Source organism: Rhinoderma darwinii, chromosome 2 (assembly GCF_050947455.1).
Source record: "Rhinoderma darwinii isolate aRhiDar2 chromosome 2, aRhiDar2.hap1, whole genome shotgun sequence".
Classification (NCBI taxonomy): Eukaryota; Metazoa; Chordata; class Amphibia; order Anura; family Rhinodermatidae; genus Rhinoderma; species Rhinoderma darwinii.
In genome coordinates, this window is record NC_134688.1 from 181,173,321 (window position 1) to 181,188,018 (window position 14,698).

Sequence of the window (14,698 nt, forward strand, 5' to 3'; positions counted from 1 at the left end):
AACATTTATCAAAAGCAATTTAATTTTCACCGTGAAAAGTCCCGACCTAAAGTAAATGAATCCTCTTTGTTTGGAATGAGGTTACAGAATAAAAGATCACAATTTATCTAGTAGAAAGCGGTGATTTATGGAATTCAGCCTTTCACAAAGAGCCCTTCTGTTGGCCGACAGCACCAAAAGACTGGATATTAATAGAGGTTGGCTTGTTGGTAAAAGGGTGCCACTGTCCCTGAATGCTTGGGTTGTCTGTGTGGTAGGGTTTGCGAATACGGATGATATCCAGACCAGACTGGCTGGCCATTTTCTGTATGAGCTGTGCTATTTCCTCTGCAGTCTTGCTGTTGATGGCTTCTTCTCTGATGCTTCCATTCACTGGAGGCAAAAGACAGAGATACAGTATGTAAAATATTATATACGAGTAATATTTTTTTTTTAGAGCAATGAAAAATGTAGGAAAATGTGGCATCTTATAATGCCACGATTTAAGCACATCGTGTGAATAGACCCGGTCTCTGTTGGAGGTATACGACGGGAGGACTCCTGACGTATTCCTCTGATGAAAGGCTGCAACTTATCGAACTGTATAGGCATACAGTGGGATACGTCGCCTGAACCGCCCCAGGCAGAGCGCAACCTGGAGCTCCGTGCCGAGGGAAGTTCCCGACGATACTCTCCATATATGAACAGTCACGTCAGGAGCTACAATAATGGAATCCCCAGCCAGAGGGACAAAAGCGCTCTGGCCAGGGCTCCGATCCAGGGGAAGCCCTTGATGTCACTTTCCATATACAGATCCTGATGCCAAGAGCTTTACAATGCCAGAGCCGCTTCCCAGAGTATCGAAAGTGATCTGGCTGGGGACTCTGGCCCTGTGGAAGCCCTTGATGTCACGGTCCATTTGTGGATAGTGACGTCAAGAGCTTTGCGATGCAATAGTCCCAGTCGGCAGAAGCCTCGGACGTCACTGTCAATATCTGGACAGTGATGTCAAGAGCTTTGTGATGCCAGTCACTCTTTTTCGGTTTATCATAAACTTCGGGCACAAACGGGATGTGAAGGGGGCCTAATTTTAATAGCGCTGTATTGAAGGAGGTCTAAATGTGGAGTTGTCAGAAATAAGAGTACATCTCATTTTAACTTGGCAGTAACCAGTTTATGATTTTATTTTTCCATTATACTTAAATCGGGGGTTATTTCTCCTTTTATTTACCATTGAATGCCAATCCCATTTCCTCAGACGAAAATACAGCCATTACAGGGTTTGATACGCAGTTTTATATGGCAACTATTTAGATCCCTTATCCTGCAGCCCCCATATTTACACAGGGAAGATCCCCCCTCAATAAAAAGCATAATACAGTTTGCCTTCATGGCCTACACTGGCAATCATGCTCCTACAGTAAAGCCAATTACAGCTTTGGCTGTTGTCTGCAAAACATCAAGTCTCCGTCTAAGATCTCATTCACACTTGCGTGGTTTGATCAGTGTTTTCCATTCATTATTTATTTAATTTTTTTATAACTCTCCCAACATTTGACGTACGTGTACGTCAAGGCCGGAAAGGGTAAATCAGGAACAGGCTCACGAACGGAGCACGCTCCATACCCAAAGACTGTATGTTACAATCGACACCTCGACAATCACTTGTTCAAGTCCCATAGAGGGACTAGAAAAAATAAATTTCAAAAACTAGTTAAAGTTTTTACATACATAGGAAAAAAAAACAACACATTCACATAGTTACAGTACATAGGCTAAAAAGGTCCATCAATTCAACCTCTCAATCAATTGCATGTCTTACAAATTCAAAATAAAGCTTTTCCCATTATTTCCCTAATGTAAAAAAAATTTAAGTAAAAGTCCAAACTATTACATTTATCCTTCAATGTGAGCAGCATAAAAAAACTATTCAAAATTAAAACCGCCAGAATTGCTGTTTTTTTTAAATCACCTCACCAAAAAAAAAAAAAAAAACGATCAAAAAGTCACACTTCAAAATGGTACCATTGAAAACTACAGCTTGCCCCACAAAAAAAAATAATAATATGCCTTCACACAGCTCTATCTATATATATCTTCAGTATCGCCATAATCGCATTGACCCGCAGAATAAAGTGAACATGCATGGTGAATGCTGTAAAAACACAACCTAAAACACAATAGAAGAGTCACTGGTTTTTTTTTCTATTCCACCCCACAAAGTTTTCTTTTTCAGTATATTATATGGTAGAATAAATGATGTGAAAAACTATAACTCGTCCCACAAAAAAAACAAGCCCCCCTACAGCTTCGTCAATGGAAAAGTTATGGCTCTTGGAGAACGGCAAACAAAAATCAAAGTTTGACAAAGCAAAAAATGGCTGCGACTGTAAGGTGTTAGAGCCAAATGCAGAAGTGTAACCTAAACACAGAAACATTCAGATATTGGTGAAATAAAAAGGAATGCAAACTAATCAAGTACGCAAGTGTGAATGAGGCCTACAACCCACTAGCACCAAGTACAGTGCAACCTCATCATGATGAATGAGGTACGCAGCACCCTTTTTATTAGGTGCTAGTGGTGATCAGGAAAGCAGCTACAGAGCACAAATAAAACAAGCAATGTCTAAAGACGGCCTGGAACACAAGACAGGCGTCAAATCATTCTACCCTGGCACCACTTTGGCTTGACTCAAACGACCTGATATTCTATGGATAGAGGTAGATAAAGTGACCATAAGACACTTAAAATATTTTTGAGAAAAAGAAATGTTAGCTGTAGAGACCAGAAAAATCCTTAAAATTTGCATACAGGACAATGAAGGCATCACAGATCCATATACCAGCATATTAGCCTGAATTGACTTCTATATGGCAAATCGAGATCCATAATAGAAAATAAAATACGTGTGCAGTATCCAGATACTTACAATATTCCCCCACCAGTTTGGGCACTCTGCATGGCTTGGGACTGATATAAACAACAATGCCAGGATTCTGCTTGGCAAAGTCGACTACTTTCTCTTCAATAAATTCCCTGAAAATAAATGGATAAACAAATAAGTCATGGTCATTTCCAGATGTAATGCATAGACAGTAAAATTTCATCGGTTGGAAGCGGTCATTTCTAGTGCCATAGAGATAGTTATTACAATGAATAATTTGGGCACGGTATAGGTCATCGGTATGTGATCAATGGGCGTCTGACACCCGGACCGATCAGCTGTTCTGGCTGACTCCCGGCACCGGATGTTATACAGTGGCATGTCGGAAACAGATGGTTCCGGTCACAGAATAGCAGCCTCAAAGGAGACTGTCGGTATCACGATATACCGCAATAAATTAGTATTGCAGTATACCATGCAAGCGATCCAATGATCACAGGTTCAAGTCCCCTAGGAGGATTAATAAAGAAAGTTAAAAAAACAGTTAAATAGGTTTTTTTTTAATTTTCACAAAAAAGTATTCAAAGTTCAAAACAAAAACCTTTTTCCATTTTTTTCCCTAAAGCAATGTTAAAAAAAAAAAAAAAAAAAAAGTTAACATTACTAGTATCGCCACATCCGTAAAATAAAAAAAAATATATAAAAACATGCAAATGGCTGTTTTTGCTCACCTTAGCTCTCAAAAAAATAAAAAAAAGTTGCATATACCCCAAGATGGTATCAGTGAAAACTACAGATCGCCCCGCAAAAATTAAGCCTTCACATCGCTAAATTGACAGAAAATCTCAGAATACGGCGACACAAAACTATTATTATTTTTTTCTTTTAGTGATAAAACAAAACATATAAATTTGGTATAGACTGTAATCGTATCAACCTGTAGAATAAGGTGCACATGTAGTTTTTACTGCCTGATGGATGCCGTAGAAACAAAATTGCTGTTTTTTTCCTCGGTCACCCTACAAATAAAAAAATGTCAGCTTCCCATTACATTATGTGGTACAATAAATAGTGCCATGAAAAACTACAAACTTGTCCCACAAAAAACAAACCCTCATGTGGCTATGTCGACAAAAAAAAAAGAAAGAGGATATGGATTTTGGAATGCAGGGAGGAAAAAACGAAAGTGAAAAAACAAATTGGTCTGGTCTCCAAGGGGTTAAAAGTCTCCACTGTGCAGGATTTTTCTGCTAGGTGTGGATGGGGTCTTGAATTGAAACACAGACTTTATCACAAAGACGCAGAAAGACGAAAAAGCATGAAACCTCTTCTGTAAACAGATATAACATGGAGATCAGCTGTACCTGGCTCCCCGGGAGGGCTGCGCGTCCTTACTGAAGATCAGGGTGAGCCGCTTGAGCTGGCACACATATCTGCCCACTCCATTATGCAGCACACTCTGCAGGAAGCGGCTTGGAGAACCCCTGGCTGTCATCCTCAACACCCGCTGACCTGCTCCTTGCCAGGGGTGACCCACCACGCTCCACTACAGAGCAATCGACTAGAGGAGATATGACATCACTGTCACATGACCGGCCTGGAAGGGAAGGGGTGGAGTTTACTGGACACGCCCCTAAGTAGCTAAGTTGCAGCTCTCTGAGGTTATGTGACCCGGTGCCAGAGAGGATGCTACTCCCCCGGGCACTCAGAGCTCTTGTCTGGTGTCATTCCCACAATGTCGCCGTCTTGAAAGGAGTCCATGCCGGGTTATATGTCCCGCACTCTCTCAGGCGCCCCCTCCTTCCCCTTAGCAGAGACGTGCTTCATGCTCTAAGACCGCGGTGCCTGTGGAGCGGCATTACCCACTGCAGTGCTAAGAGACCTGGGGGGTGGCATGGAAGCGACGGAGGCTGGACCTCCACGGACGAGGACATGGACGACGAATATGATGAGGATGACGTCGAAGATATCTTAGCCTCTTATGCCCCGCCCCTTCAAGGGATACAAAAGATCTTTATAGTGCACCCAGATGTAAAGTGGGGCGCAAAGAAGCAGCACAGCACCACTGGTAACGCACACTTGTGTATGGTGCTGAAACACTGGTTTATATGGCGGAGAGGGTCATAGAGTTTTATGTATGATCTGTACCCATTTTTCACTTGTAGAAACGTGAACCTCAGCGTGCTTCCAGTTATACTCTAACGGGCAAGGCTCTCCTGCTCGCTGGATGGTACAGTTGGCATGGCATCTGTACGAAAGCCGGAGAGTATCGTGCATGGGTCCAACTAATTAGAATTGGACCTGTGAACGATACTCTCTGGGCGTTGTATGGTTTCCATGAAAACTTTTCCAGCCCTCCACAGTTGTTGGTCCTTCAGGCCAGAGAGTATAACTGGAGGGACACTTTAGGGGTATATTCACATGTGGTAGATGTGTTGCAGTAATTCATGTACCTGCAGCAGCAACATCCCCATTCACTTGAATGGAATTGGTTTTCGGTCGCAGAAATCTGCCGCATGTGAATATACACTAGGGTATTCTGGTTTCAGCAATGAAAAGTTCTGTGTCTTGTTAATATTCTTGTGTTTTATTTCCTTACAGTTCCAAGATCTTTGCTGGCAGTCATTCAACGATCGGTCATGTTCTGCTCACACAGGTGCACGGCTTGTAAAAAGAGTTCTGGAACGAGCCACGAGTGTGAGCATCACATGACCAGGAGAGATTTTCAGCCTTTGAGAGTGACAGCAAGCAGAGATCTTTAAGGGTAACTAAACTTTCAAAAAATTTCTGACATGTCAGTGCTCAGATCCTCACCGATCAAAACTTCTGAAACCCCCACCGATCGCTGAATCGAAGTGGCAGAGGCTGAGCTGCTTAGTTTCTGATTGGCTTTTCTCACAGACGAGCCCTTGGTGTACAGACTCATAGACTTTCTATTGAGCCTATGCACCAATTGCTCGGTTTTCGCCGATCAGAAACTAAGCGACTCGCCTGAGAGCTTCTGCAACTTCGTTTTAGCGATTTGGTAGGGGTCTCAGTGCTCAGATTCCCATCGATCAAAACTTCTAACATGTCGCTATGACATGTCAGAAGTTTTCTGAAAGTTTAGTTACACTTTAAGGCCCCATTCACACAAACTTATTTTTTTCCTCCCGTTAATAGTGGCGTAAATACGGGTCCTTTGTCACACGTATTCGACCCGTATTCCACCAGTATTTACCCGTGCCCGTAAATACGGGTCCGTTGTCAGCAGTATTCCACCCGTATTTACGGACCCATTTTCTCGGCACTTAACGGCAGCCCCTTCTCTCTATCCAGCACTGATAGAGAGAAGGGGCTGCCGATTAGTGCAGAGAAAACGGGTCCGTAAATACAGGTGGAATACGGGTAACACTGGACCCGTATTTACGGGAGTAAAAAAATACGTTTGTGTGCATGAGGCCTAAAAGGGAATTAACAAACTGGTGACAGAGCCTCTTTAACAATTTTTTTGGCAGAATGTTTCGTTTCTGTTTCCATAATCTGCCTTGTCGTGGAAATCCATCGCTCAAAATATATTAGACTGAAATTTATACGAGTCCCAACAGACTCTCAAGGCCAGACTCCATTAGTCAGAATCCTAATTAGGATATTTCACCGATATATATCGAGAGACGAGAAGAAAACACACAGACACGCTGAAATGTTCAAAATTCTCATCTGAAGGATTTATTACCAAACTCAAACTGTTAAACTGAAATTCAGAAGGGGTGTCGGCTTGAGGTTAACCAATCAGAGACAATGTAACAGTATTTGTTATTCAGTAAAAAGCATACAATAAAATACATCCCAGATACATCATTATAATTCTTCACACATTATGTTTACAAGTGTCTTATCTCTCTTTTGGACAGAATGTCCTCGTGGAGATGGGGGAGACCTTCCCTCACGCATACTTGCCATCCCCCCATCTCACTCCCTATCCAACTTCACATGGGAACCAAGGTCAAAGATAAAACATACGAAATCAACATTACTTGTATTAAAGGAACAATGACTTTCCTATTCACTACAAAAGAACCAAGATGGGAACTCCAGACAAGATGGCTGCTGCACGAAACTAAATCATTTAAACATTATCATCACTTTCACATATTACATATCTTAGTAATTCGGCATCCTGCTTGATAATTCACAATGTAATTTCATACAGAGAATATAAGCAAATAAATCATCCTTCACAAACCTCCCTTTTTCTCATATTAAATTACAGAAATTATATATATTATGATTATGAAACTCAAACAATATATCAATAGGGCCACAACTAATATGATGCCATCACCAATGTCCGGTTAGGGTATGGGGTCCCACCAGTGTATTGACAAGTCATGTACATCATCGTCCTCTTCTTCTCCTGTCTTCTGCACTTGATACTGCTGATGGATTCACTCAGGTCTTTGGTCCTTACTTGGAACTTTGCTGATGTCATCAGGACTTGATTTGGTCCTTTTCATCTGTCAGACACCGTCTCTTTTAGTTTACGTCACCGGGCTATACACAACACCTCATGCTGTGAGCCTGGTGTGAGATCCCACGTAGGCGGATTAGTGGGGTGTTATTGTGACCCCACAAACCCTCCGCTCAGCTGTCTTCTTACTTGTCTGGGCGGCTGCTTGGAATTGTGACACTGCCGTCAGTTCATGACAAACGCATTGTACTGGCTCCGGCTGCGCCTGCCGCACCTCAGTAATGGAGTTCATTGTATTAAAAATCTTTTAGTTCATGTTTAATGGCACTTGCTGGGGAACCCCAACCCTTGTCAATTGTTACTAATCTGGTGATAACATCTACGTACTATAAAAGTTGTTCTAAGTACATACAATAACAATGTCAGGCCCTTAAACTAAATCAAACAAACAAACACCTTTTATATAAGAAAAAAAACTTCTCTGTTCCAATGGACAGGGCACCTAGAAGATGTGTAATTATTGGGTACATTTCATATGCACTTGGTGTCACGCTTTCCAGCAGGATTTGTACCTTGATCTGAGCTGATTGCCTGGAACATCTCCAGCTCACCAAAATATACACAGATTCCACATGTTTATCTGACAAATGTCACAAACCAATTTTTCTTACTCTAATTTGTATTGCATGGGGAGGCCTCTCAAGGTCTGTTCTCTTCGTGGGAGGCGGGTATGATAAGGTTGGCACCGGTCTGCCAGGACTGTTCTGTAGGCAAATCAAACAGCTCTAACAGAATTTAGCAGCAACAGCTGTAAAGCCTGGGACATACCAATTAGATCTTACCAAATCGATCCTTGCAGTCTTGGGGCCTATGTGAGGTCATACACCATCAATGCAAAAGCCATCAAGAGTGCCTTGGGTCTTACCGATTCACGTTCCCTTATCCGTCCACATTCTGTTAGAATCTGGTTCTCACGCCTTCCGCTCCCAGTTGGACTCTTCCTGTGGAGAACAAACTTTTTCATTGTATAAACATTAATTGATCTTAATCAAATAATTAATTTGAAGAAAAACATTAACAAATAACATCTTTACATCAAACGTTCACATTGAGCAATAACTAGAAATTATACATGCAAACTCATTTTTCTTCTTTATATATATATATATATATATACACATACACACACACACACACAAACACTGCACAGAATTTTCCTTTCACAATAACAACGACAAAAAACAAATAACTAAAAATGTTTTCAAATGGGAATATTCCACTTCTGTACCTTTTATCTGACGCATGACTCTAATAGTCCAATGCTAAGGCTGATCCAGAACTTTACATAAAACTTAACTTCAGTATTTAATATTCCCACAACACTTCTTAAATACAATTATTAAACAAACTAACTTTGGAATAACATCTGGAGAACTGCTGATATCGTATTGTACAAACATCAGGTCAATACTTGGGATAAACCACTATTCCCCTGTCACTTACACACAACGTCTGCAGTGGGGAAAATACAGGCCGGGCTTCAAGCCCCCCCTGAGAACAGGTCTACACACACGAGCACCGCGTCATACACTTCTACCTCGGGTAGTTGTATGTTCTGCAGTCGCTGGGACTGTTAATCTGGCCGGGCTGCACTTTTCACAGGTACCTTTGCTGTTTTACCTATGTCATGCCATGTGCACATCATGCAGGCTGCTACAAACCTAGTGCTTGCATTATTGTATCCAGGGACAAGCCAATTTACTGACACCTGGCTGACTATACCCTTGTTGTCAGTTCTGTTTTCTCTTGCTCTCTCAATTGGCTTACCCAATGATCCAATAAAGTTCCTACTACCAATGGGCCCATAATTGTGGGCGATGCCAAAAGCGTACCTAGAGTCAGTGTATATGTCGGCCGTCTTACCTTCTGCCAGGTTACAAGCCTCAGCGAGCACCTCCAACTCCGCTCCTTGAGATGAACAAGAAGGTGAGAGTGGTTTCTGGGTAATTTACCTTGTGCCTCGTATCCTGTTCTACACATGCTGTATATGATAAAGTATGTCTACATTACAAATTTACATTGGAAACCCATGTCACATATAGAGAGAACATTTCAAAAGGGTGGAGTTTCATTATTCCACATTTATCTGATGATCCAGAACACTTGTAAATCCCACCCACCAGGTCCTGTAAATACCTGATTAATACAAAAACAAACAAATTATGTTACTGAAATCTGGCATAAAATAAACAATATTCAAACAATTTTTTTGTTTTGCCTTCTCCCCATCTAAATCTGTAAAGACTCATCTGTGAGTGACGTCACCTCGGCCTCCTGTGTAAATTGGCTGGAGGGGGGATCTGGAACCATCTACACAGAAAAACCTCAAAATATAAGTTACTGTCATACACATTTAATCTGGGTTACTCCTTGAAACTCATACACATTTTGTAGATCTCCTAGAACCAAATTCATTAATTCAAAACAAAATAAAACACAAAACAAAACTACCTGATCAGTCCCTTCAACATTGGGAAATCTTCAACCCTTTCTCAGCCACTGGGATAGGGCAGTGCTTGGCATAGCTCCCTCTGGCTGTGAAGGGGTTATAAAATTGCCTGTAAAAAAAAGGAGAACAAAAAAAACAAAAACTACCAATCAGTCCCTTCAACATTCCCTCCTATTTGGACTCTGCGAAAATAATGTAGCAGGGTTCAAAACTACATATCAACATAATGAAATTAGACACTCTATCTGGGGGGAGGGGGGGGGGGCACTAGTTTAACCCCCTGTAATACACAACAGCCTGGAACAAAAAAGATTACTTTCTCCTGACAAAAATACATTTTATCTTTAAAATGACCTGCAACCATTTACCTGTAAAACATCTCACATTTTTAAAAAATAACATTTAGGCAGCCCCATAGCACGCGCCTCATGTGTGAAAACAACAACAACAAAAAACAAGACAAATGTAATTAGTTATTCAATAACACAGAAAATAATATATCTGGTAATATTAATTACTGCAAACCAATAAGCTGTACATAAGAATAGGGAACAGAGGGGGCACATACATTTTCAAGACCCCGTGTCTCACAATATCTGTAGTTTAATACATTTGAATTAACATTAAAACATTCCAACATTAAATCTTATCACATTATAACACATTAATCTGCAGTATAACTTTTATCTTTTTACAAACAGATCCAGCCGGCTGTAATATTTTTCTCGCTTGGTGTAGTTACAGACGACTGCGCTGCGCGAAAATAAAACACGTTCCATAAAAAAATGAAAAAAAAAGTAGAACTGATTTTAACCCCATACACAAAACACTAACATTTTTAGACATTACTGCTGTTAAAAATAGGAAACATACAATATAGTTCTGCTTTTATTGTGGCCATTAGTTTCAAACTTCAGACATGTTACATTACACACATCACACAGATGTCTCATCACATCACACATGTTACATTGCACACATCACACAGATGTCTCATCACATCACACATGTTCACATTACACTCCCCCCGTTCTGACCCACGTTAGTCACTGCAATGTACCGGGCTGCTCCGTTTTCTTCACTCTTCCAATGAAAATTTACACCTGTATTTAAATTGTTCTTTCTCACATCATCTTACTTGTAACCACCTGTAATCACCTGCTTTGTCCTTTTAACTTATGCCTTGTCCTTGCCACTCCACTCCCTTTCTCAACTTTCCACAAACCATTGTCTTTATCACATGCAAACATCCTTCTTACGGCTGCCAGCCTATTCAACAATTTTTTTTTTTTTTTTCAGTGTGTTATTTTGCCTTCACATACTTTATAATTAAAGCCCCAGCTCCTTTTGCTCATTCTAATGTTGGCCGGGACCAGTTCCCCAAAGCATCTTTGTCCAACTTCCTCCTGACCCCATGGTCGGAGAGCAGTAGGGTGATTTCCGGTAAATCCCCCACCTCCAGGCAAACAGGCCACGTTTGCCGACAGATATCTCAGACCAGTCTATCTCGTAGACTGTCTTACCAATACGATATCAAAAGTCGTTCCTCCAGACATTCTAGCAGCAGGATCCTCTGATCCCTCACTGTATTGAACATCAAGAACAGACAAAATGCTGCCAATCAACAATTACAAGAGCAAATTCTTCAACACAATCGACATTCATGAACCTCCATTGATTCAAGCAGGAGTTGGTCACTTCACTTATGCAGAACACTTGCTGCCGGGGGGTGTCTTTCAGTTCATAGAGCCCATGATGTAACATATATCCCAAACTCTTTCCTCTAGCACTTTGCAATGGTTTCACATGCAAATTATATTTGGTAACATATATATATTATCCTCCCCGCTCAGCCGTTCACTCTGTGGGTTGTAGTTTAGGGGGCTGTTATCTATGTTGGTGATAATTTCTTTACGGGCTATGGGTCTGAGCCAATACCAATGTTCTTCACTGTAATTACTACTACAACACAGGTGGCACCTGGGATAAGTGTCAGGGTCATTCAATGAATACAGGATGTTATATTACAACGGTATTCAATCCAGCGGTCTGATGTTATACTACTACAGACTTAATTACTTGGATGTTATTTTACATCGAAGTGTATATGCCGGATTATCATGTGCTAGAAATCAGTCTGTACTGATTCCCACCTTATGCCAGTCTGGCAATGCATACAACTGGTTTATGGACCCTTACACACAATATCACTGTTTGGCAATGAGCCAGGAAAATATAAATGATTTTCTAATACAGTATTCAAAGTTTTCCCTGTTGCACTGGGTAATGGTATTTAGTGCAAATTCAATATAGACACAATTGCTTCTCCTTGCACTGGATTCTACATTATCAGGACTTAACCATTGAAGCCCCTGTGGTACTACAGGATATTACTCACAACTATCTCACCTACAAACAGTCAGTACCTCCCAACTATAATCCCAGACAAACGGGTAACAGAACAACTATTAATCCTCAACAATTTTACACAACTAAATAACAAATAACGCTACAACAAAGCAGCAAGCAGAAGTTTTGTTTTTTCCTCACAGTCCAAAACAACTCTTTGCATTTCAAATACTTCACATGTGAGTTACGACTTCTCTCTGCCATGCGCTACGTCACTGCATTCCAAAGGCTTCTCACAATTTTTCCTGGTTAACTATGTATTTGCTGGCAAAAATTCTCTCATGTCTTTCATATCAACAGTTTAAGATCACGTACACACCTGCAATCCTTCATCACACAAAAAGCTTCAACATACCTTTTTGGATCCATCTTGCAACCCACTGACTAAGGAGTCTCGTCCATAGAAGTGACGTTCTGACAGCTGGATTCCAAGGCTTACGCAATACATGTGTGAATGGTGTAAGAATAAGCTCCTTACCTACCGCGGTTTTTTGTAATTCACAGATGCAAAGCCAGACCTCTCCAGTGACAGCTTATCAGACGTGCAATCTTCCTGGGTTTTATCGGCACCATTACTGTCGTGGAAATCCATCGCTCAAAATATATTAGACTGAAATTTATACGAGTCCCAACAGACTCTCAAGGCCAGACTCCATTAGTCAGAATCCTAATTAGGATATTTCACCGATATATATCGAGAGACGAGAAGAAAACACACAGACACGCTGAAATGTTCAAAATTCTCATCTGAAGGATTTATTACCAAACTCAAACTGTTAAACTGAAATTCAGAAGGGGTGTCGGCTTGAGGTTAACCAATCAGAGACAATGTAACAGTATTTGTTATTCAGTAAAAAGCATACAATAAAATACATCCCAGATACATCATTATAATTCTTCACACATTATGTTTACAAGTGTCTTATCTCTCTTTTGGACAGAATGTCCTCGTGGAGATGGGGGAGACCTTCCCTCACGCATACTTGCCATCCCCCCATCTCACTCCCTATCCAACTTCACATGGGAACCAAGGTCAAAGATAAAACATACGAAATCAACATTACTTGTATTAAAGGAACAATGACTTTCCTATTCACTACAAAAGAACCAAGATGGGAACTCCAGACAAGATGGCTGCTGCACGAAACTAAATCATTTAAACATTATCATCACTTTCACATATTACATATCTTAGTAATTCGGCATCCTGCTTGATAATTCACAATGTAATTTCATACAGAGAATATAAGCAAATAAATCATCCTTCACAGCCTCAATAATAACACTTTATGTCCAAATGTGGTATTTGAGCTTAGGATCTGTTTACATTTGCGTGGTATCTTCTATTCATAACAGAATAACGCTGTGCCAGATCCTTAGGCTATGTTCACGCTGCCATTCGAGGTTCTTTTCTGAGCCTGTTGGCAGTGTCTTTAAAACAACGAAAGCCTAATGCACCTCATTGTAAGTCAATGGGGTCCGTCGGCGATTGTTAAGATTTGTGGTTATAAATGGAAGCCCCAACACAGATGTGGGAAGATAGGGAGGGACCTCTGCTTTTTGTTCTCAATATTCTATATTTTTTTCTTTCTTCCAGCTGCGTTGCAGGTCGCTGAGGCTGTTGCTCTTGTAGAGAGCATTCCAAACTGGACGGTTCAGGATAAGTTAATCATGTCTACAAAAACACCTGATAATAAATTCATTTTTGGCAAAGGAAATTTTCAGATTCTTACAGGTACTGTCTAAAATAGTGTATTCTATACCGTTACTTTTATTTCATCATATTTTGGTTTGCACTAAGTGGGAGAGAGTTCGCAACTTTTTACCAACTACATATAAAAATGGCACCTTGAGCGTCTGCAAAAATATGTGATGTTACAAGGTTCCCATTCAATTAAGTTGAGCAACTGGAAATGTGTGCGAGTTTAGCAACCAACCTACAACAGTGATTACATTTCTTAAGTTGTCATGTAGTGGGGGGCTTAAAGAGGCTCTGTCACCACATTATAAGTGTCCTACATAAGGAGATCGGCGCTATAATGTAGGTGACAGTAATGCTTTTTATTTAAAAAAAACTATCTATTTTTACTACTTAGCGATTTTAGATTTATGCTAATGAGTTGCTTAATGCCCAAGTCGGCGTATTCTTACTTTAGACCTAGTGGGCGTTGTACAGAGGAGTGTATGACGCTGACCAATCAGCCTCATGCACTCCTCTCCATTCATTTACTCAGCGCATAGGTATCCTGCTAGATCCTTATGTGCTGTCTTATACTAACACATTAACAATACTGAAGTGTTTAGACAGTGAATAGACATTCCACGGGATGTCTATTCACAATCTCTGCACTTCATTACTCTGTCTGTGGTAGTTACAGCAGAGGAAGCGTGATCTCGCGAGAGCTCGCTGTAAATGACAGGTTACAACGAGATCACGCTTCCTCTGCTGTAACTACCATAGAAACA

General features: G+C 40.7%; 2 protein-coding genes across 3 annotated transcripts in view; one reads left to right on the forward strand and one right to left on the reverse strand.

Moving 5' to 3' along the window:
• On the reverse strand, positions 1-4,764 carry MRPL43 (mitochondrial ribosomal protein L43). Its single transcript, XM_075852563.1, has 3 exons — positions 4,229-4,764; positions 2,910-3,016; positions 1-372 (listed from the first exon to the last, which is right to left on the reverse strand). The coding sequence occupies exons 1-3, from the start codon at positions 4,357-4,359 to the stop codon at positions 143-145; spliced, it is 468 nt and encodes a 155-aa protein (XP_075708678.1). The 5' UTR covers positions 4,360-4,764; the 3' UTR covers positions 1-142.
• The window catches only part of GTPBP6 (GTP binding protein 6 (putative)), a 25,606-nt gene continuing 15,386 nt past the window's right edge, over positions 4,479-14,698 (forward strand). For both annotated transcript variants that reach the window (XM_075852561.1, XM_075852562.1), the window contains exons 1-2: positions 4,479-4,932; positions 13,830-13,967. In XM_075852561.1, the coding sequence (XP_075708676.1) occupies positions 4,551-4,932; positions 13,830-13,967 (520 nt within the window). In that variant the 5' untranslated portion in view covers positions 4,479-4,550. The remainder of the gene's footprint in view (positions 4,933-13,829; positions 13,968-14,698) is intronic.